General features: G+C 35.6%; 3 protein-coding genes across 3 annotated transcripts; 1 reads left to right on the forward strand and 2 right to left on the reverse strand.

The window, feature by feature from the left end:
• Positions 1 to 4,123: 4,123 nt before the first annotated feature.
• LOC136031917 (uncharacterized) lies at positions 4,124 to 6,293 on the reverse strand. Its single transcript, XM_065711908.1, has 2 exons — positions 6,103 to 6,293; positions 4,124 to 4,996 (listed from the first exon to the last, which is right to left on the reverse strand). The coding sequence occupies exon 2, from the start codon at positions 4,989 to 4,991 to the stop codon at positions 4,263 to 4,265; it is 729 nt and encodes a 242-aa protein (XP_065567980.1). The 5' UTR covers positions 4,992 to 4,996; positions 6,103 to 6,293; the 3' UTR covers positions 4,124 to 4,262.
• On the forward strand, positions 5,394 to 10,230 carry LOC136032416 (uncharacterized). The gene is made up of 3 exons (XM_065712725.1): positions 5,394 to 5,466; positions 6,307 to 6,560; positions 8,826 to 10,230. The coding sequence occupies exons 1-3, from the start codon at positions 5,394 to 5,396 to the stop codon at positions 10,035 to 10,037; spliced, it is 1,539 nt and encodes a 512-aa protein (XP_065568797.1). The 3' UTR covers positions 10,038 to 10,230.
• A 389-nt stretch (positions 10,231 to 10,619) lies between these two features.
• LOC136031918 (uncharacterized) lies at positions 10,620 to 16,391 on the reverse strand. Its single transcript, XM_065711909.1, has 3 exons — positions 16,115 to 16,391; positions 12,828 to 13,021; positions 10,620 to 11,085 (listed from the first exon to the last, which is right to left on the reverse strand). Exons 1-3 carry the CDS (start codon positions 16,251 to 16,253, stop codon positions 10,849 to 10,851), a joined length of 570 nt encoding a protein of 189 aa, XP_065567981.1. The 5' UTR covers positions 16,254 to 16,391; the 3' UTR covers positions 10,620 to 10,848.
• Between the last annotated feature and the right edge of the window lie 5,407 nt (positions 16,392 to 21,798).

Genomic DNA, 21,798 nt, shown 5'->3' on the forward strand with positions numbered 1-21,798 from the left:
AAAACTAAAAACTAAAAAAAACTGAAAAAACTAAAAAAAGGCAAAAACTACAAAAAAAACTAAAAACTAATAAAAAAACTAAAAAATCTAAAAAACTAAAAAAACTAAAAAAACTAAAAAAAAGGTAAAAAACTAAAAAAAACTAAAAACTAAAAAAGAAAAAAACTAAAAAAAGGAAAAGACTGAAAAATAAAAGAGAAAAAGAAAACTAAAAAAATATGAATAAAAATACAAAAAAATAAAAAAGATAAAAACTACAAAAAAACTAAAAAGAAAAAACGAAAAAAAACTAAAAAAGCTAAAAAAAATAAAAGAAGCAAAAATCTAAAGAAGGTAAAAACTACAAAAAAAAGAAAACAAAATAAAAAAATCTAAAAAAGCTTAAAAACTAAAAAAAAACTAAAAAAAGATAAAAAACTAAAAAAAACTAAAAAAAGGAAAAAACCATAAAATAAACTAAAAACTAATAAAAAAAAATAAAAAAAGCTAAAAAACTAAAAAAACTAAAAAAAACTAAAAAAGGTAAAAACTAAAAGAACTAAAAAAGAAAAAAAACTAAAAAAGGAAAAAACTGAAAAATAAAGGAGAAAAAGAAAACTAAAAAAATATAAATAAAAATAAAAAAACTAAAAAGATAGTTTTGACGTTATATACGTCATATAGTTATGACGACCGGGACACAGGGAATATAAATGACGACCGGGACACAGGGACACAACTACAATGGGGACGCCGGGGGGCACAGGGGGATATAAATGACGACCGGGACACCTGGACACAAAGAATATAAATGACGCCCGGTACACTCAAAGAGAAATCACAGACTGGAACACCGGGACACAAATGACGACCGGGACACAGGGAATATAAATGACGACCGGGACACAGGGACATAACTACAAAGGGGACGCCGGGGTGCACAGGGGGATATATAAATGACGATGGCGACTCAGGGAATGGTCGATTAGCAATCACCATCAACAAAGCTCAAGGGCAATCATTAAAATCATGAGGTATAGATCTGAATACGGATTGTTTTCCCATGGACCATTGTATGTTGCATGTTCAAGAGTCGGTAAACCTGACAATCTATTTATATGCACAGACAATGGGACTGCGCCCCCACCAACTAGGTGTTGGGGTGGCGCGAAGCGCCACCCCAACAGCTAGTCTATATATATAAAAATAAGTTGTCTGTGTGTGGATCTGTGGATCTGTGGATCAGGTGACGTCGGGTTTGTCCGCATATGACGTCTGAATTATTTCACACTAATACAAAATAAGAAAAAAAAAACTAAAAAAGGTAAAAACTACAAAAAAAACTAAAAAGAAAAAAAACTAAAAAAGCTAAAAAACTAAAAAAAAAAACTAAAAAAAGGTAGAAAACTAAAAACTAAAAAAAACTGAAAAAACTAAAAAAAGGCAAAAACTACAAAAAAACTAAAAACTAATAAAAAACTAAAAAATCTAAAAAAACTAAAAAAAGGTAAAAAACTAAAAAAAAAACTAAAAACTAAAAAAGAAAAAAACTAAAAAAAGGAAAAGACTGAAAAATAAAAGAGAAAAAGAAAACTAAAAAAATATGAATAAAAATACAAAAAAATAAAAAAGATAAAAACTACAAAAAAACTAAAAAGAAAAAACGAAAAAAAACTAAAAAAGCTAAAAAAAATAAAAGAAGCAAAAATCTAAAGAAGGTAAAAACTACAAAAAAAAAGAAAACAAAATAAAAAAATCTAAAAAAGCTTAAAAACTAAAAAAAAAACTAAAAAAAGATAAAAAACTAAAAAAAAACTAAAAAAAGGAAAAAACCATAAAATAAACTAAAAACTAATAAAAAAAAATAAAAAAAGCTAAAAAACTAAAAAAAAAACTAAAAAATCTAAAAAACTGAAAAAAAACTAAAAAAAGGTAAAAAACTAAAAACTAAAAAAAAACTGAAAAAACTAAAAAAAGGCAAAAACTACAAAAAAAAACTAAAAACTAATAAAAAAAACTAAAAAATCTAAAAAACTAAAAAAACTAAAAAAACTAAAAAAAGGTAAAAAACTAAAAAAAACTAAAAACTAAAAAAGAAAAAAACTAAAAAAAGGAAAAGACCGAAAAATAAAAGAGAAAAAGAAAACTAAAAAAATATGAATAAAAATACAAAAAAATAAAAAAGATAAAAACTAAAAAAAAACTAAAAAGAAAAAACGAAAAAAAACTAAAAAAGCTAAAAAAATAAAAGAAGCAAAAATCTAAAGAAGGTAAAAACTACAAAAAAAAAAGAAAACAAAATAAAAAAATCTAAAAAAGCTTAAAAACTAAAAAAAAACTAAAAAAAGATAAAAAACTAAAAAAAACTAAAAAAGGAAAAAACCATAAAATAAACTAAAAACTAATAAAAAAAAATAAAAAAGCTAAAAAACTAAAAAAACTAAAAAAAACTAAAAAAGGTAAAAACTAAAAGAACTAAAAAAGAAAAAAAACTAAAAAAGGAAAAAACTGAAAAATAAAGGAGAAAAAGAAAACTAAAAAAATATAAATAAAAATAAAAAAACTAAAAAGATAAAAACTTCAAAAAAAACTAAAAAGAAAAAAGAAAAAAAACTAAAAAACCTAAAAAATGTAAAAACCAATAAAAAAAACTAAAAACAAAAAAAGGGAAAAAATTAAAAATTTATTTCATCATAAGTTTTCAACTGACGAAATTACAGACCGGGACATCGGGACACAAATGACGACCGGGACACCGTCACATAGGGAATATGAATGACGACACTCAAAGAGAAAGCGACCGGGACAAAAGGAATGTTCGATTAGCAATCAACAAAGCACCGGGACACAAATGACGACCGGGACACAGGGAGTATAAATGACGACCAGGATATAAGTAAAAAAAACTAAAAAAACTAAAAAAAAGGTAAAAACTACAAAAAAACTAAAAATAAAAAAAAATAAAAACTAATACAAAAACTAAAAAATCTAAAAATCTAAATAAACTAAAAAAGAAAAAAAATAAAAAAGGAAAAAAATAAAGGAGAAAAACAAAACTAAAAAACGAATGGTATATACAGACCGGGACACCGGGATACAAATGACGACCGGGACACAGGGAATATAAATGACGACCGGGACACAGGGACACAACTACAACGGGGACGCCGGGGGGCACAGGGGGATATAAATGACGACCGAGACACCGGGACACATGGAATATAAATGACGCCCGGGACACTCAAAGAGAAATCACAGACTGGGACACCGGGACACAAATGACGACCTGGACACAGGGACAAAACTACAAAGGGGATGCCGGGGGGCACAAGGGGATATATAAATGACGATGGCGACACAGGGAATGGTAGATTAGCAATCACCATCAACAAAGCTCAAGGGCAATCATTAGAATCATGAGGTATAGATCTGAATACGGATTGTTTTCCCATGGACCATTATATGTTGCATTTTCAAGAGTCGGTAAACAATCTATTTATATGCACAGACAATGGGACAGCAAAGAATGTTGTATATTCGCAAGTTTTACGTAGTTAAAAACATATATATATATATATATATATATATATATATATATATATATATATATCTATATTCACAGGTGGGACATAGGGACACAACTACAATGGCGCGTAACTAATATGGCGCGTAACGACTTACGCGCGCGGGGGGGCTTGGGGGAGCACGAAGCGCCCCCCCAACTAGGTGTAGGGGAAGCGCGAAGCGCCACCCCAACAGCTAGTAAAAATATAAAAATAAGTTGTCTGTGTGTGGATCTGTGGATCTGTGGATCAGGTGACGTCATGTTTGTCCGCATATGACGTCTGAATTATTTCACACTAATACAAAAGAAGAAAAAAACTAAAAAAGGTAAAAACTACAAAAAAAATAAAAAGAAAAAAAAAACTAAAAAAGCTAAAAAACTAAAAAAAAATAAAAAAAAGGTAAAAATCTAATAACTAAAAAAAAACTGAAAAAAATAAAAAAAGGCAAAAACTACAAAAAAAAAACTAATAAAAAAACTAAAAAAGCTAAAAAACTAAAAAAACTAAAAAAAACTAAAAAAAGGTAAAAAACTAAAAAAACTAAAAACTAAAAAAGAAAAAAACTAAAAAAAAGGAAATAACTGAAAAATAAAAGAGAAAAAGAAAACTAAAAAAATATGAATAAATATATATAAAAATAAGTTGTTTGTGGGTTATGTCTGTCTGTCTGTCTGTCGAGTGACGTCGTGTTTGTCCGCATATGACGTCTGAATTATTTCACGCAAAAACTGTGGCTGCTGTGCCATCAGAGCACTCAATTAAGTCCAGTAAGTCAACTTCCATCTCAAGCTTTTCGTTGGAAAAAATACAGCACACAGCTAATTGCTTTGTTGTCCCGATATCGGTAGTCTCGTCGATTATAATCGAAAATGGTCTTTCTTTCAAAGTATCAGCTAGCTTGTCCTTGAAATAGGGTGCTAGACCTTGTCGCACCAAATTCGTAGCTTTCTGCTTGCCAAGTCTCACTTTTTCAATCACATTTTTATGGGGCAGGCTTTTCACAAGTGAAACCAAATCATCAACTACTGACAATGCAATGTCATTTTCAACAAGAAAAGTTACAAGTTTTGCTTCAGTCTGGCACAGAGTGATATCTGCTGGGGTAGTTGAAAAAAAGCTGGTTACAGAACTTGGTTTTTCCTTGGCTACAGCCAACCTGCTTATGTGTTTAGCTGTCTGAGCATGTTTTTTTAGCGCAATCTTGCCTTCTTTATAAGAAAGCTTCACCTCACAAACAAAACAAAATGCAAATTCATCATTTTCTCTCTTAGTTAGCCAGTCTTTGAAAGGTTCTTCTGTTTCCCACTCTTTCAGGTATTTCTGAGAATATTTGATTAGTGTCTTGCTTACTTTCATTTCAGTTGATTTGCCACATTTTCTTTTCTTTATTGATTTTCTTTCAGCTGAATTTGAAAAATCACTACCATCTTCTGATGATGACATCATTCTACCTGAAAAATAGCTTGTCAGACATGGTCTATTTTATTTGCAGCTGTTTTGATAAAAGGAAAACCGACACTGCACTAATGGTGTTTTATTTGATTTTGTTTTATCACTTGGTGCAGTTTCTAAAATGAGGTGATCCTTATCCAGAAAGGCAAGTATGTGGCAAGTCAGGGACCTTGTTCTAAGGCATGCAACTTACTATAAACATTTTAATAATTAATAAACAATTAATATAATTAGTCACTTAATTAGCTACTGCCTTTTCGTTTGATTTGAGATGGTTGAAAAACAAGGTCAAATAAAATGGCAATAAGTAGAACAGAGAAACGGATGAGAAGAAAAGAGAAACAGTGCCAAATCCAAACTAAGCAGGTCCCAGATAAAACAGGTCTTTAGTTTAAAATGAGTGAACTTGCACATACAGGTTTCACTGTGATGTTTATCTTCAGTGATACTTGGTGGATGATCATGAACAGTATTGTCCCTGAGTGGATATCTAGAGAAAAGTTTTGGGTTTTGAACTTTTGCAAAATTTTAGTCCTTGGTCTTTAGTATTTGCAAGTTTTGGGTCCTTAGTCATCATTGTGGACAGTAGGGTCTAAAGCTTTTATATTAAGCAATGAATATCAAAGGTTATCACCAGATTCAAGGGATGAATTTTCTTTGACCTTGAATCTAGCAGTCACTCAATTAGTATAATCACTAAATTTAAAGTTCAATGAAAACTCAACTCTTGAATCTAGTGATAACCAATTTTGATCTTCATTCCTGTCTTAAAAAAAATTATAACCCCACTATATCAGTTAACTATTCCACAGATTAAAAGTTTGTTTTACAAGTCTGTCCTGATAAACTTACCTCCGTAATTATGGCTGACCAGTCTTAAACCAGCTTTGTTGGGCTGTTGAGTAATGACTAAGTTTAGGGAAATCAGTCTAGCCAACATTGTTAAGACCCTTCAAAATAAAGAATGTATTTGAAAGATCAATTCCATTTTGGTGAAATTGTAAATTGAAAATGGAAGATTCAAATATGAGTGCATTACTTAGTGCAACTTCTAAAACAGTTGGTAGTTGTTAATTGATATAATCAGGATATTTGCTCCACTTACCTTTAATTTTTGACGATTGAAAGATATGTCAATTGTCAATAATGGTGCACGTTTGAGAAAAGCACGATTTCATATCTTTTAAAGGAATTGCTTGAACATTGTCTGCAATATTCAAATTCTGGAATCCCTAAGTGCTAAGTTATGGCTCTGGAATTTCGCTAAATGGCGCTGTTCGCAGTCACACCTATTATGTCTAACCCTTAGTTCACACTGCTGCGTCAATCCCGACACGATTTTTTGCCTGTCGGAAGAGACGTACGACAGAATCGGATGGAGTGTTCACACTGAAACGCAGACTTCTGCGTCGCTGCGACAAGCTCTATTCCATAGTTCCCACTGCTGCGTCAAATCGGACACGATTTTTCAAATCAGATTTTCAAACTGAAGCAATGAGAGCATTAAGCCAAATCCAGAAGAAGGCTATTGCAGCGTATCTTCTGAGTAAGCGAAGAAAGCAGGCAAGTTGTTGCTTTTAGGTTTACATAGGATGTATAGCTAAAGTTGGGTCACCAGTTTTTTGGAGAATCCTGTATGACAGGGATGACTGAAGCTGGAAAATAGAAATATTTCAGCTCTCGACAGTGGGGTCCACAAGTTTTTTTTGGGTAACCACTCTCTTGACAGGCCATTATTCTAATGGTTGATGGCCTATTCTTAAAATCTGGGTGATCTCTCTATGGACTGATGACCTAGTTTGGAATGTGGGTGATCAGTCTATAGAGTGATTGCCTATTCTCTAAATCCTCTCTATGGACTGATGCCCCAGGTTGGGTTATCAGCTCACAGAGAGGTCACTTAGTCCAGGCCACCAGTTCTTAGAGAGGTCACCTTAGATTTGGACAATTGAAGGATGGGCTATCAGTCCCTGGAATTATTACCTATCAAAAAAGTGGTCATCGAGAAAGTTTTCCTTCCAAAATAAAATTATCCTAGACAGTAATTATTTAATCCTCTATGGATTTTCCCTGGGCAGACGAATCATCCAAAGAACCTGGTGCACAACTGTTGGTAGATGGATAAGTCAGTTTAACAAGCAAGAGAGAAAAAAAGTGCAGCTATGATCTTAATTCGCTAATATTACTTGCTGTATGCACTTAGTACTGTACTTGTAATTTTCATAGTTTCTTGTTAATCTTCTTCTCAGTTCTTTTTTACCTTAATTTTTGTAATTTTCTTGTTACTTTACCACTGCAATGGAATTCTATGAACCTGTTCTTTGTCTTTGTAATATGCCTTTACTGCATTTTGGATATACCTGTCAGCTTCTCTTTGATACTGTACAATAGCATCCTTATTCAGATCAGGTTGCATGTAGCTTTTTCTAAATGTTAGCAAGTCACTTATACCTTATGCTGTCTCTGCTAAAGCTGGGTCACCATTTTTTTTTGAGAATCTTGTATGACAGGGATGAATGAAGCTGGAAAATAGAAATATTTGTTCTAGACAGTGGGGTCCACAAGTTTTTCTGGGTAACCACTCATTTAACAGGTCATTATTTTAGGGATTGGTGGCTCATTCTTGAAGTCTGGGTGATCTCTCTATAAAGTGTTGACCTAGTCTGGAATATGGGTGATCAGTCTATAGAGTGATGGCCTATTTTCTAAATCTGGGTAACATCTCTATGGACTGATGACCCTGTCTGGGTTATCAGTTCACAGAGAGGTCACCTAGAGCAGGCCATCAGCCCCTGGAATTATCACCTATCAAAAAAGTGGTCATCCAGAAAACCTTCTGGACCCCACTGGTTCTACAGACCTAAGAAAGTATTAACTTGATCAGTGACACCTCCCTGACCCTCTTATAGTTCAATAGAATAGGTAACAGGACTTACAGTTTTCTAGACAGAGATATTCAAAGGTTTTCCTTCCAAAATCAGATTCTCCTAGACAGTAATTATTTACTCCTCTATGGGATTTCCCTGGGCAGAAGAATCATCCAAAGAGCCTGGTGCACAACTGTTGCAAAATGGATGTGTTAGTTTAACAAGCATGAGAGAAAAAAAAAGTGCAGCTATGATCTCATTAATTTGCTAATATTACTTGCTCTATGTACTTAGTACTGTACTTGCAATTTTCAAAGTTTCTTTTTAATCTTCTTCTTAGTTCTTTATCTTAATTTTTGCAATTTTCTAGTTTCTTTACCACTCCAACGGTATACTATGAACCTGTTCCTGTAGGTTCTTGTTCTTTGTAATGTGCCTTTACTGCAATTGGGATATACTTGTAGGCTTCTCTGTGATACTCTACAATAGCATCTTTATTTAGATCAGGTTGCATGTAGTCTTGAAAGTAAGTTACTGCTTTACATCCCGGTATAAATAACTAAACAAAGCTGGGTACAGGCTACGCTAAATGTATGAAAGTCTCTTGAAAGTAAGTTACTGCTTTACATCCCGGTATAAATCACTAAACAAAGCTGGGTACAGGCTATGCTAAATGTATGAAAGTCTCTTAAGTCTTGAAAGTAAGTTACTGCTTTACACTAAACAAAGCTGGGTACAGGCTATGCTGCAAAAGGCTCATAATAACCTCATCTACAGAAAAACAGCTAAGAAAAATAATGGATTTAAAAAAAATTGTAGTTTGCCCTTTGCTATTTTGCAACAATTATAAGTGTTTCCTGTTTCACTATGCTTGTCAAGGGTTTGAAAATGTTCACTATCAAAGACCTATTCCAGCTTTCTTTTAATAGAGACCTATGTTTATATTCTTTGTTTCTTATAGGAGCAGCTATATGGAAGTGCAAAACAAGCTACACGGAGGTGGTGGGTCAGACCAGTCCTTAGAAAAAGAGAAACAGATGGTGCCTTCAGCAAATTGGTGCAGGATCTAGAAAAGGAAGATCCACAATGGTATTTCGAATACCTTAGAATGACTCCTACAAAATTCAAGGAACTCTTAGCAATTGTTAAAAGTAAGATTGAGAAGAAACATACCAATTGGAGGAGACCTATTTCAGCAGCTACGAGACTTGCACTGACGATCAGGCATCTTGCTACAGGAGAGTCAAAGAGGTCTTTGTCCTACCAGTATTTGATTGGCCGTTCGACAGTCACTCTTATAGTGGCAGAAACGACAGAGGCCATTCGGACTAGCATGAAAAGCCAATGTTTGAAGCCACCAACCCAATCCACGTTCCAGACAATCGCTGACAAGTTTATGAGGCGGTGGGACTTTCCAAATTGCATAGGAGCAATTGATGGAAAATATATCAGGTTAAGATGCCCAGAAAACAGTGGCTCTACGTATTTCTGCCACAAGAGATTCTTTAGTGTTGTACTGATGGCAGTTGTTGATGCTGACTATAAGTTTCAGTTTGTAGACGTTGGAGCAGAGGGTAGTGCTGGTGACTCAAGTATATTTGCCAGGTCATCGTTTGGGTGTGCCATTCTGAACGGAACAATTGAAACTCCTGAGCCTAAGCCCATCCCTAATGGGACCATCTTACCACATGTTTTCGTAGCTGACGAGGCATTCCCCTTGAAAATGAACATAATGAGACCATTTCCAGGTGGCTTGAGTGTAGCTGACAGGCAGAAAAGGGTCTACAATTACCGTTTGTCTCGAGCTCGCTTGGTTGTAGAAAACGCATTTGGAATCTTAGCTGCACGCTGGCGTATTTTTAACTCACCTATTAATTGCAAACTTGAAACAGTTGATTCAATAGTCAAAGCTTGCTGTTGCTTGCACAATTTCGTAATGAGCGAGAACTCGCAGTATTGTCCAATTAACTTCGTAGATGCCCAGAGTGGAAACAGGGAGATTATCCCTGGAGCCTGGAGAACCATGGTCTCTGATAACTGGCTTCAGCGGCAGCAACGTCAGGGAGCAAACAATTTCGCAGTTACTCCCATGACAATAAGGACGAAATTTCTGGAATACTTCAATTCAGGGCAGGGCGCCCTACCATGGCAGGAAGAGTACCTGTTTGGATAATATTCTCATGCTTAGTTTCTCCATTTTCAGTAGGCCTATTTATGTACATAGTTCTGTTCTTCGTTATATGCTAAGAGCATCATTTCTCCTCTTCCTTTCAGTGCATTCCTTCTTTTTTGTATAATACAAGTTGATCTGAAGCAGCAAAATATAAGCAAACAGCCGAGTCAAACTCTGGTTAATGGCACAAAAATTTTTGTAGGTCAACCTTTTCAAGCTGCGCTTTTGCAGAAGCTATAGTTTTTGATATCACTCTAAAAGAACCTGCATTTTGTTCGTTCTAGAGTTAACATGGTATCTAATACAACATTTACTTTACCCAAAAGGTAATTGCCGAATCTATGTTATTTAGAAGTCACCCAAAAAGAAGTTCTTCTATTTACCCAAATCAATAGCCCCAAACTGCTTTCTACTCAATCTGACAAAATGATATGGTCCTTCGACTTTCTTAAGAAACTACAGTCAGGATACCAGGGAACGCAAATTGGCAAGATACTGAGTATCTGCCAAAACGTGGTAACAGATACCATGATACATTGAAAACTCCAACTAATAAACCTGATATTTCTTGGTCCACTGAAATAAAAAAGAAGCTTTATATTCAAATACAGTAAAAAATTAACTTAAAAAGAATAACTGACAGAACACTGCCATCAGTCGAGAGAGATCTGATCAATAGACAATTTGAAAAGAAGCTCCTGAATTTTAAATTTGATGAAAGCTTTCTTTTTGTCACTTAGTTTTTTAATATCTGCAGCAAGAACAAGACAAAACATCTCGTCTGGGTCTTGCTCCTTTCCAACAATACCGATCAGATCTCTCTCGAATTCTGACTTTGAACACTCTCCCTTCGAGCTTTCTTTCTCTTTGGGGTGGGGGACCTGGGCTGAGCGAATGAGCACGACGATGTCCTGCCATTTGGGGATTCAAACAAGATAGGATTCGTTTCTGCCACATAGTCTAACTGGACCTGGCCACTGTCTTCATATATGACATTTTCTTCGGGTTCCTCTGTCTCTTGGATCTCTCCGCCTGACCCAACTTCAACCTTAAAAAAGTAAAATTACATCCAAATGACCTATTTACCGATTAAGCTGATAACCGTTTTTCAGTCTGCTCTTAACTGTTCATGTTTGTCTTTAAAGTGGCAAAAAACGCAGTAGTACAGCAGACGCTAGCAAAAACATAAGACATAAAAAATACTTGAAAAAGATAAAGGCTTTCAATGACACAGCCACAAATACATTTAGGCTAATCCTGAAGTTTTTAGCCCCATTGATAACATCATTACGCGGTGTTGGAACGCGTGATATCATATTCCTTGTAGCATCAACAATCCCAAGAGAAGAAAGATCAAATCTTTAGAAGAGAGATCAGATCTTTAAGAAGAAAGATCAGATCTTTAGAATAAGAGATCTGAGTTACGAGGTCCTCCTAAATATGAAGTTTCATGAAGATCCGATCACTCCTTTGTAAGTTAAAAATACGTCATTTGATCTAATTTTTCATAATTATCCCCCCCCCCCAATAGAGCGGGTCCGTTCCAATTATGTAAATCACGTATCTAAGACTTCTGCTTATTTTTCCTAACAATTTTTATCCCAATCCCTCCAATCTAAGTGTTTTCCATGATTTTAGGTTCCCCCAACCCCAACCTCCCTCCAATGTCACCAGATCCGGTCGGGATTTAAAATAAGAGCTTTGAGACACGCTATCCTTCTAAATATCAAATTTCATTGAGATCTGATCACCCATTCGTAAGATAAAAGTACCTAACTCCTCCCCCCAATGTCACCAGATCCGGTCGGGATTTAAAATAACAGCTCTGAGACACGATATATTTCCAAACATCCAATTTCATTAAGATCTGATCAACCATTAGTAAGTTAAAAATACTTCAATTTTTTCTATTTTTATGGCACCAAGTGCCATAAAAAGGCAAAGAGGAGGGAGTTTTAAGAGTTGAAATAAAAAGGAGTTTCTTGCTTGGTATACCTCTTAAAAGCGTTGGCAGATTTATTAGAAAATAAAACCAGATATGCCTTGCATTGTGACACATTCAGTTATGATATGAAGACTCTAGCTCAAGTAGGGCAAGGAAAAGTCGGATTTAAACATTGAAAAAGTTTAAATATTGATTTAGTTTATTCTAACTTATGGAGTTGTAACTTTGATCAAGAATTTGAGAAAATATGCCCAACATGACACATAATTCCAAGTTCTGAGATGAATAACTCAAATAGGGCGAGGGGAAGGGTGTTTAAAGAGTTAAAAAAGTTGAGTTTTTTGCTATGTTTAGAATAATTAACCAGTGGAGTGATGGCTTTGAATAAAATTTAGAACTACAACATATGCCTTATGCCATGATGTTCTGTGATTTAGATCCCAGGTCAAAAAGGGAGAGGGAGATATGGTTTTAAGTTTTGTTTGATAGCATAGTAGTGAATGGAGTGCCAGATTTAAATGAAACTTGAAACAAAGATGCCTGACACCATTAATAATATTAAACTCTGATATGAAGACCTTAAGTAAAATCAGGCAAACGCTGAGTCTTTCAGTGTGTTTGCATTACTTTTGAAAGGAGTATCAGATTTGAATGAAAGTTGGAAGAAAAATTCCTAGCAAAATGCCACTCCACTGGGTCCAGCTAGAACTTGCCACACTCGTTTAATCAGAAATAACTAAAACAATTTCTCCATGTTTATTATCATGGTAAGAAGTGTAAAGTAGGGCATAATTTTCTACCTTCACATCATATTTACTAATTAACAAACCGCTGAATTTACTTACCCTAATTGGTAACTCAAAGTTTGACTGTGTTGGTCTAAATGAAATATGGTCACTCAGGAAGATCATGTGGTTGTACCATTTCCAGGGCTTCTTCTCCTTCACTGCTGCTGATCCACTCTTTGTCAGCATCTGAGAGCGTTTCTCTCTCATATATCCGTCTCTTAGGGAACACCACATTTTTTGACATTCTTGCACTGAAACAAATGATAAAGAATGTCAACTTTAGCAAAAGAAAACCAGCCATACTGCCAGGGGTAAGCTGGCTTTTGTATCATCCATGACACTTATTATTTGAATTACTTACATCCTTGTTAAATATATTTAAATCTTACACTATAACAAACATTTTCCACTAGTTTTTGTGCTATAAGTGTTGTGTATGCAACTTTTTCCTTTCTGCTTTTCAGCAGTTTTCAAGACTTATGATGAAGCAGGAAAGTGTTTCCAGGAATCTTACAAAAACCTGCCTCATGTACAAGGCACAAAAAGAGTATTTTGGGCTAATTCTGTGTACAGGGCAAATAGTAGATAGAAAACAAGGAACATGGGTAGGCCTACTTATAGGATATAAATTAGATAAGTGAAAAATGAGATATTCTTTATATCTACTATTTAATTCCCTAAAATAGTAAGAACTAGAGCTAGGGCTCCTCTGAAGGAAACATATTAATACAAAAAAACTAGTGTCATAAAATTCCTTACTTTATGCTCCTTCCAAATATCATAGCTACTTTTCTAACAATATACCTCACCCCCTGAAGGTTCCAGGTAAGTTTTGTATTTCCCTAAGAAATATACAACTAAAAGAAAACAGTAAAATAGCAAGATTCTTATTTATGATATGCAACAAATTTTCTATTAAATAAATTATAAAATTTCCTTCATTTATTTAAATCCAATATCCAATAGCCTACATAAAAAAATAATAATATGACATTCGATATAGGTCTAAAGGTTTTGATATGCCAAGAAACCCATTCACAAGAATAGAATTGATGTTGTAGATTTGCTACTTAAGGTTTACTATAGGGCAGAAATCAGTTAGGAGGAAAATCAAGTATATTATTAGATTATCTGTTCAGTTCTCTTTTCAAATAAAATAACCACTACCATTGCAATTAAACAACATACTATAGCATACCCTAGAATATGCTACTAACATTGCTGATTTTGTCAATTTGCTAGCTAAGATTTAATATAGGGCAGAAATCAGATAAGAGGAAAAACATGTATATTATCGCTTTATCTATTCTGTTCTCTTCTAAAATATAACAACAAATACCATTACAATTGAACAACAGCACCCTCTAAATGCAGCTAAGTATAGCTCCACACTAGGCATATACAAGGATTAACTGTTCATTTTACCAAATTAAGGCAATGTAACAAAGAAAAAAAAACATACACAAAACCTATGCATTTAATCTCTGGTTAGATCTGGCAGTTAGGGCCAGGGATGGATCTAGAAAAAAATCATGGGGGGGACTGGACCAAGTGCACCAATGTGATGGATATATCTTGCAATTGGAAAACCCTATGCCTAAGGAAAAATATGTTAACACAGAAAATTGACAATTTGAGTAACACTTGGAGACCAACTAATCAAAATAAATCTCTAGTGGAGTAGGTCAGGGTCCTGGTGCCAGAAGGCCATCAGCATTTGACATGGAGTATCTAAAGTTGGCAGTGGGGCCCACAACTTTCTTATGACAGCAATAGAGATCAAAGGTTGTCACTAGATTCAAGGGTTGAATTTTCTTTGACCATTAAATCTATAGCAAGACCTGGATGGCAGACCCTTTACTGGTATAGCCATTAAAAGCAGGTTAGGCTAGGAGCCGAATAGAAATGGTGGCAATCAACTGATGGTTTGAGGTTTCCTGGGACATCACTCCAAGATCCAGGTAAAGTTACAAATCTACCAATATCTAGTCTGAAGATGATCTGGTAAAATTCTAGTTGATTGACTTCTTGTTATTTCAGGGATGAATCTACAGACTAAAGTATGTCCCAGAAAGGTGTTTTGAAGTACCATGCTCTACTCCTTGTCACTCTAGAGAATTCACTTTCCTAACCTAATCACTTTCTAAGATAGCAAAAGTTATGTGAGATAAGCAAAAGTTTCTAAGATAGCAAAAGTTGTGAAGCTGAAAACACTTTTGTTGTACTTCATTCAAGCAGAAGATCTATTTTATAAGATTTCACTTTTATAACATACATATTTTCAAAGGTCAGGGCCCTCTAGAGGGAGAAGGAGTAGAGGTAGGTACTTCAAAATACCTTCCTGGGACATACTTTAGCCTGTAGACCCATCCCTGAAAGTTTCATTTTCCTAACCTAACTCATTTCCAAGATAGCAAGAAGTCAAATCAACTAGAATTCTACCAAATGTTGTTTTGTCAAATTTTCAATAGGCATAGAACTGTCATGTAAGCAAATTTAAGGGCTCTCTAGAGGGAGAAGGACTAGAGGTGGGTACTTTAAAATACCTTCTCCAGATATACATTAGCCTGTAGACCCATCCCTGAAAGTTTCATTTTCCTTACCTAACCCCTTTCTGAGATATCAAGAAGTCACTCAACTAGAATCTTACTAGTGTTTTGTACAAGAAAAGTAAAAGATGACTCACTTAGGGTTCCCCAATGATAATAGCCTACCAAGTATCTCAAGGTACGTATAATAGCAAGACTTGTTAAGGAAATAATTGTATCAATAACTAAGTGTTGATTATTGACTTACATGAATAAAGATAATGACTATACAAGAATTTAACTAAAAGGTGGTAAAATATATGACAGATCTTATTGGTCTAAATATTCAAGACCTATAAACACAACTGCTTTCTAATCTCAATTCTTTGTGTTTCTGATTCTTAGCAGCAGCTTGGCAATGGAAAATCTCAGTTCTATTGGCCTACTAGATATGGTCTAGATAGGTCTGGAGACATTTAAATTTTATTTTCTCTACAGTTAGATTTAGATATAAGGGGATATACATTATGTTACAAATCTAGTGATCCCCCAATTTGCATGATCACTAGATTTTCAAAGGTCAAAGAAAATTTGATCCTTGAATCTAGTGAAGACCTTTGATCTTGATTGCCATCATAAGAAAGTCATGGACCCAACTTATTGTTAGGCATAGGCCTACCAAAGAGTATAGTAAATGCTAGATAAACCCTGTGTCTGACCTAGGCCATCCAAAATCAGGGTTTTGTTGTAGATTGCTAGTGACCCTTAGAAATTTGAACTAAATATAGCCTACAAAAAGTTAGTAGACATGCTTACCACTAACACCAACTTCCCCTGAGACCATTTCCCAGGCCTTTAACACAAGGTGTTTTTTGGAGTGATCACTCAAATTTTTTGAAAATAATATGGGTTGGCACCTAACAGCCATAATTAGTTTCTCAGTCACCACCTCCATTATTTTTTTTTTTCTTTTTTAAATAAGAACAAGGCATGCGACTTGTCGCAAAAAGTTGAAATTATTGAACTTATGCGATTTGTCGTAGGATTCAAAATTATGAACGCATTTTTCATTGCAGCAAAACGTATGGTTTTGCTTCGTATGTCGCATGATTTTTGTCATTATCATCAATATCGCACGATTTTGCGCGAAATCGCAGCAGTGTGAACTAAGGGTAATTAACAAGAAAACAAATGCGGCGAAAAATCGCCAAAAATCGGTAGAAAATCGGTATTTCGGTAGGCTTGAAATTTATTCGGTAGAAAAGTCCAAAAATCGGTAGATCTACCGATAAATCGGTAGAAGTGGAAACACTGATCCAGGTTGTCAAGAGGACGTATTTGCAATACTTTGCGAACAGCTAACAGTATTGAGCTGAAAATTTCATTTTTTGTAGAGGGGGCTATTCAACTAAATCAAAAGTCATTACGTTTATCGAGGTTGTAAAAAGGACGTATATGTGACATAAAAATATTTTAGGGATGGACAGGGACAGTGACAAAAAGGTGTATCTACAAAATTTTAGGAACGCTTGAGTGTATTGAATTGAAACTTTAGGGTTTGTTGAACTAAACTAAACGACACAAAAAAAAAGCTCATCCGCAATATAATAAGCACGGCTAAGGGTATAAACTAACAACATGAGAGTACTTTCAGAGTAGAATTAGAAGTATCAGTCCTAGATAGATCGAACTTTCCCGCAATCGCAATCCCTTTTATAACTATTTTTGGTGGCCACTGGAGGGAGTCCTTATATGCTGAGGGAAAGCGGGGGTTAAAAATGGATAATAGGAGGCAAAGGGGGAGATAGTCGCTGCCTATGGCAGATTGATGGTCGAATCGTGACATCACTGTAATAGTTAGGAACCCCTTCACTTTCCTTTCTAAGGCATACTGGGCTAATCAATCAACCCTATGAGCCCAACTTTTAACTTTTATAGGTGTGCCATATTATTGGCTTCTCGGCAATTTGTCTGGTTTAGATACGTGCGACTATTGAAGGAATGTCATAAAATTGCTCTTCATAGACACGACTTTTCGTAGTATGTTCTAATTTCTTTCGGTTATGTTTTGTTCATTATAACTTGTTCATCTTAGCATATTTTAATTATTTTCAACCGAAAGGGTGAGATTATACGGTCCGTCTAGGGGGCTCTGGGCCTTCTGGATTTCGGGAGCATGCGCCCTATTCAACTTTATTTATTTTAAACCGTTTTGCTTATAGGCTAGTTTGAAACAGTATTTATTTTTAAATCATAATGAGCCAATTGTATATTTGAGGGGAGGTTGACATGACCAATAATCCTAAAGACATAGTTGCTGTACCGTTCTACTATGCTGAACAAAATAGCTGTCTCAAAATTGTGACTGAATGGGTTTGAAAAATGAATGGGCTTGAGAGAAGGGCTGCTTATCCTCCAATCTCTTTTTACTCTTAAAAAAGGCACCAGAACTTCTTATTTTCAATCGAATTAGCTCTTTTAAAGGTTTCAATGATATTTATTGCTATTTTAGAGTGGTGCCTCCAGTGAAATTGCTTGTATGCCCCTTTCAAAACTTGTATGCATACAGTTTTTTGTTTAATTAACACTCCACCTAAATGTTCCCTTAAAGTTTCACCTTAATACCCTTAGCGCAACTGGCTACAGTTTAAGATCAATAAAACAGAAGTAGATTTACATATTTCTACATGTTTACGCAGTCAATTAGCTTCAGATGTTCTGAAAAAGATTAATTTTAAGCATAATTAGCTTTTTTAAGTGACTAGTAATGTAAGGTTTGTCATTAGAACACGACTCTGCTTTTTTCTCAAGGAAGGATTCTGCGTCTTTGGTTTTAATCAGATATTGAAAGTAGGACACTTTAATATTAATGTCATTATTCCCCTTAAGAACTGGCCAGTTTTCATTTGTAATCCAAGATCCAAGCTCGAAGATGCCTTCATTGGAAATTCGACGATAAGAGAATTGGGTAACAGAAATATATGATTATACTTGGAAAGAGGCTTCATTAATAACCGAAAATTGTAGCTTCCTCCTAAAGGGGGCAAATGGACAGGCGAGCAATAACATGTGTACATATTTGGGCCCAGATCAAGAGTAGTATTGACTTTGGTTGTTGGTATTTTTACTATTTGTTTTAAATTGAGGGAATTACAAAGGGAATTTAACTTTATGTCATTGGCATCACCTACTAAGAAAACACAAGCGTTTGGGAATTTGCAGAGGACAAAGTCGGCTTTACTATGTAGTTGCAGGAGAAACCGCTGTCTTTGTGCAGCGTTTTGATTTGGGGAATAATAAAAGCACCAAAAAACAGTCCAATGAAAAGGGCGAGGTAAGAATTTGGGTCTCACACTTGCCCGAATGATTTCATCGTAATCTGAACGGATGGGAGTATGGATTACTTTAGGGAAGAGATATTCACCTACAAATAATAACATTCCGTCTCCCTTTTTACCTAGGGGGTGGTTATGAGGACGAAGTTTTATGATTTGGGAGCAGTTATTGATTTTAAAAGGCCAGGGCTCTGTGCCAGGACCTCTGTTACAGTGATTACATTAATTTTGTGTAATTGGGAGAGGGCCACTAGTTCGGTCACTTTGTCAAAATTCAGGCTCTCAGTGTTTGTAACAAGGAACTTATGAAAAGTAGAACGGTTATTAAATCGAGCAGTTGTTTGTTTGCTAATTGTATGAGAGAGAAGGGAGTAAGAGAAGCGTGGGTCTGGGGAAGGAGAGCACTCTTTTTCAACAGGGATATTGTTAGTTTGACTGTGAATCGCAGCAGAATGGAGATGATCTGTTAAACGGCTGTTTAATACCATTCCCATGGTGGGGATGGTGATTTATGTATGTCAAGAAGTTGCTGGTTTGTGGCGCAGTAGGGAGGGTACATGGTGGCATACTGTAAAGGGGAGTAAATGAGACTTCTCATTACTCCCTTATTTATGTACTTTGATTACTCCTTGTGTACATAAAAACTACAATGACTTCATATACGTCATGACATCATATGATGTTATTCCTCATATATAAGGTGGCTGAGTTTCCAAATTTAGTCAGTTATTTATCAGTAATTTTAACACAATGTCGTTAGGAAGGCTCAAAAACGGAAATTTGCAGTTGCAGTTACTATAAATGACTGTTCTGTGGAACCAACACCAAAACTATCAAACGTGATTAAGATGTGAAAATCGACAACCTGGATCATCAGTTGTGACAACACCAATACGAGCAGGTAAAGCAAAGGCTATTGCTAAAGTGTCTGAAGTAATCAAAATCTGAAAACATGTAAAAAAATAAAACTGAACAGCAAAGTCACGCGTGGTTAGAAGATAAACGAAAACGATAAGTAGAGCGTATCAAAAGTGAAAATGAAGATCAAAGACACACACGGTTAGAAGAATAGCGGCGTCGTAATCTTGGTCATCAACAACATGTGAAACAAAACCAAATGCATATGTAAAAAGACGCCATAAATTGAAGTAAGTGTTACATTTAAGCCTTTTGGACCCTTCAACGTTGCTTGTGTTCAATTTGGAGCCCTCCATTTACTAGAGGAAAGATTAGCAAACAATGGTAATTCATTTGGAGATTACTACTTCCATGGTCGAATTGCAATGTCACCACCTCAATTTCCAGATGAATTGGTTTGCCTTTTTAGGGCACTTACCCGTCAGCCAAGTGCCATATAGCGATCGCAATTTCTGTCCGTCCGTTGGTCCGAGTTTTGCTAGATCGGGCACTTCCAGATAAGCTAGGACGATAAAAGTTGGCAGACATATCAGGGACTAGACCAGATTAAATTAGAAATAGTCGCTTGTCCGATTCGACCCTCTGGGGGGAGAGGAGTGAAGGGACGGTTAATTCGGATAAAATAGAAAAAAATGAGGTATTTTTGACTTAATGAAAGTTGATATTTCGAAGGATTTCGTTCCTCAAAGTTCTTATTTTAAATCTCAACCAAATCCGGTGACATTTGGGGTAGTTGGAGGGGAAACCGGAAATCTTGGAAAACGCTTAGAGTGGAAATATCGGGATGAAACTTGGTGGGAAGAATACGCTCTTGTCCTAGACAGTGATTGACATAATTGTACTGGATCCGCTCTCTGAGGGAGTTGGGGGGATTTCCAGTGCTTTGGCGAGTTCGGTGCTTCTGAACGTGCTAGGACGATGAAAATTGGTAGGCAAGCTAGGGACCTGCACAAATTGACTTGATAAAAGTCGTTTCCCCGATTCAACCATCTGAGGGGCTGGAGGTAGGGGAAATCGTGAAAATTTAGGCATGTTTATCTTACGAATGGATGATCAGATCTCAATGAAACTTGATATATAGAAAGATCTCATGTCTTGGGTGCTTCACTTTCAATTTGAATCGGATCCGGGGACATTGGGTAGTGGAGAAGGGCAACGGAAATCTTGGAAAACGCTTAGAGTGGGGAGATTGGGATGAAACTTGGTGGGAAGAATAAGCACTAGTCCTAGATACGTGATTGACATAATTGGACCGGATTTGCTCTCTTTGGGAGTTGGGGATTTCCAGTGCTTTGGCGAGTTCGGTGCTTTTTGACGTGCTAGGATAATGAAAATTGGTAGGCGTGTTAGGAATCTGCAAAAAATTGACTTAATAACAGTCGTTTCCCCGATTCAACCATCTGTGGGGCTAGAGAGAAGGGAAATAGTGAAAATTGAGGTATGTTTATCTTACGAATGGGTGATCGGATCTTAATGAAACTTAATATATAGAAAGATCTCATGTCTCAGATGGTCTATTTTCAATTCAGATCGGACCCGGGGAAATTAGGGGGTGGAGAGGGGAAACAGAAATCTTGGAAAACGCATAGAGTGGAGAAATCGGGATGGAACTTGTTGGGAAGAATAAGCAAAAGTTCTAGATACGTGATGGACATAACCGGACAGGATCCATGTCTTTGGAGGAGTTGGTGGGATTTCTAGTGCTTTGGTGAGTTTGAGAAAAAGAACGAATTCTAGATTTGTGATTGATATAACTGGAAGGGGTCCGATATCTTTGGGGAGGGGGGGGTTGGAAGTATTCCTGATGCTTTGGCGAGTTGGGTGCTTCTGGACGTGCTAGGACGATGAAAATTGGTAGGCGTGTTAGTTGTTTGTCGGTGTGTCTGTCGAGTGACGTCACTGTCCGCATATGGCGTCTGAATTATTTCATCATATACCAATTTAAAAACGAATGTATTCAAGCCGAAGTAGCTCAGTTGGTAAAGCGTTATGTTCCAGGTTCTAGGTCCGAGAGGTTCCAGGTTCGAACCTTGGCTTTAGCAAAATAAAAAGAAACTAAAACCTAATAAAAAAAACTAAACAAACTAAAAAAAACTAAAAAAATTCTGTGTGTCTGTCGAGTTACGTCACTGTCCGCATATGACGTCTGAATTATTTCATCATATACCAATTCAAAAACGAATGTATTCAAGCCGAAGTAGCTCAGTTGGTAAAGCGTTATGTTCCAGGTTCTAGGTCCGAGAGGTT

Source organism: Artemia franciscana, chromosome 10 (assembly GCF_032884065.1).
Source record: "Artemia franciscana chromosome 10, ASM3288406v1, whole genome shotgun sequence".
In the NCBI taxonomy this organism is placed as follows: domain Eukaryota; kingdom Metazoa; phylum Arthropoda; class Branchiopoda; order Anostraca; family Artemiidae; genus Artemia; species Artemia franciscana.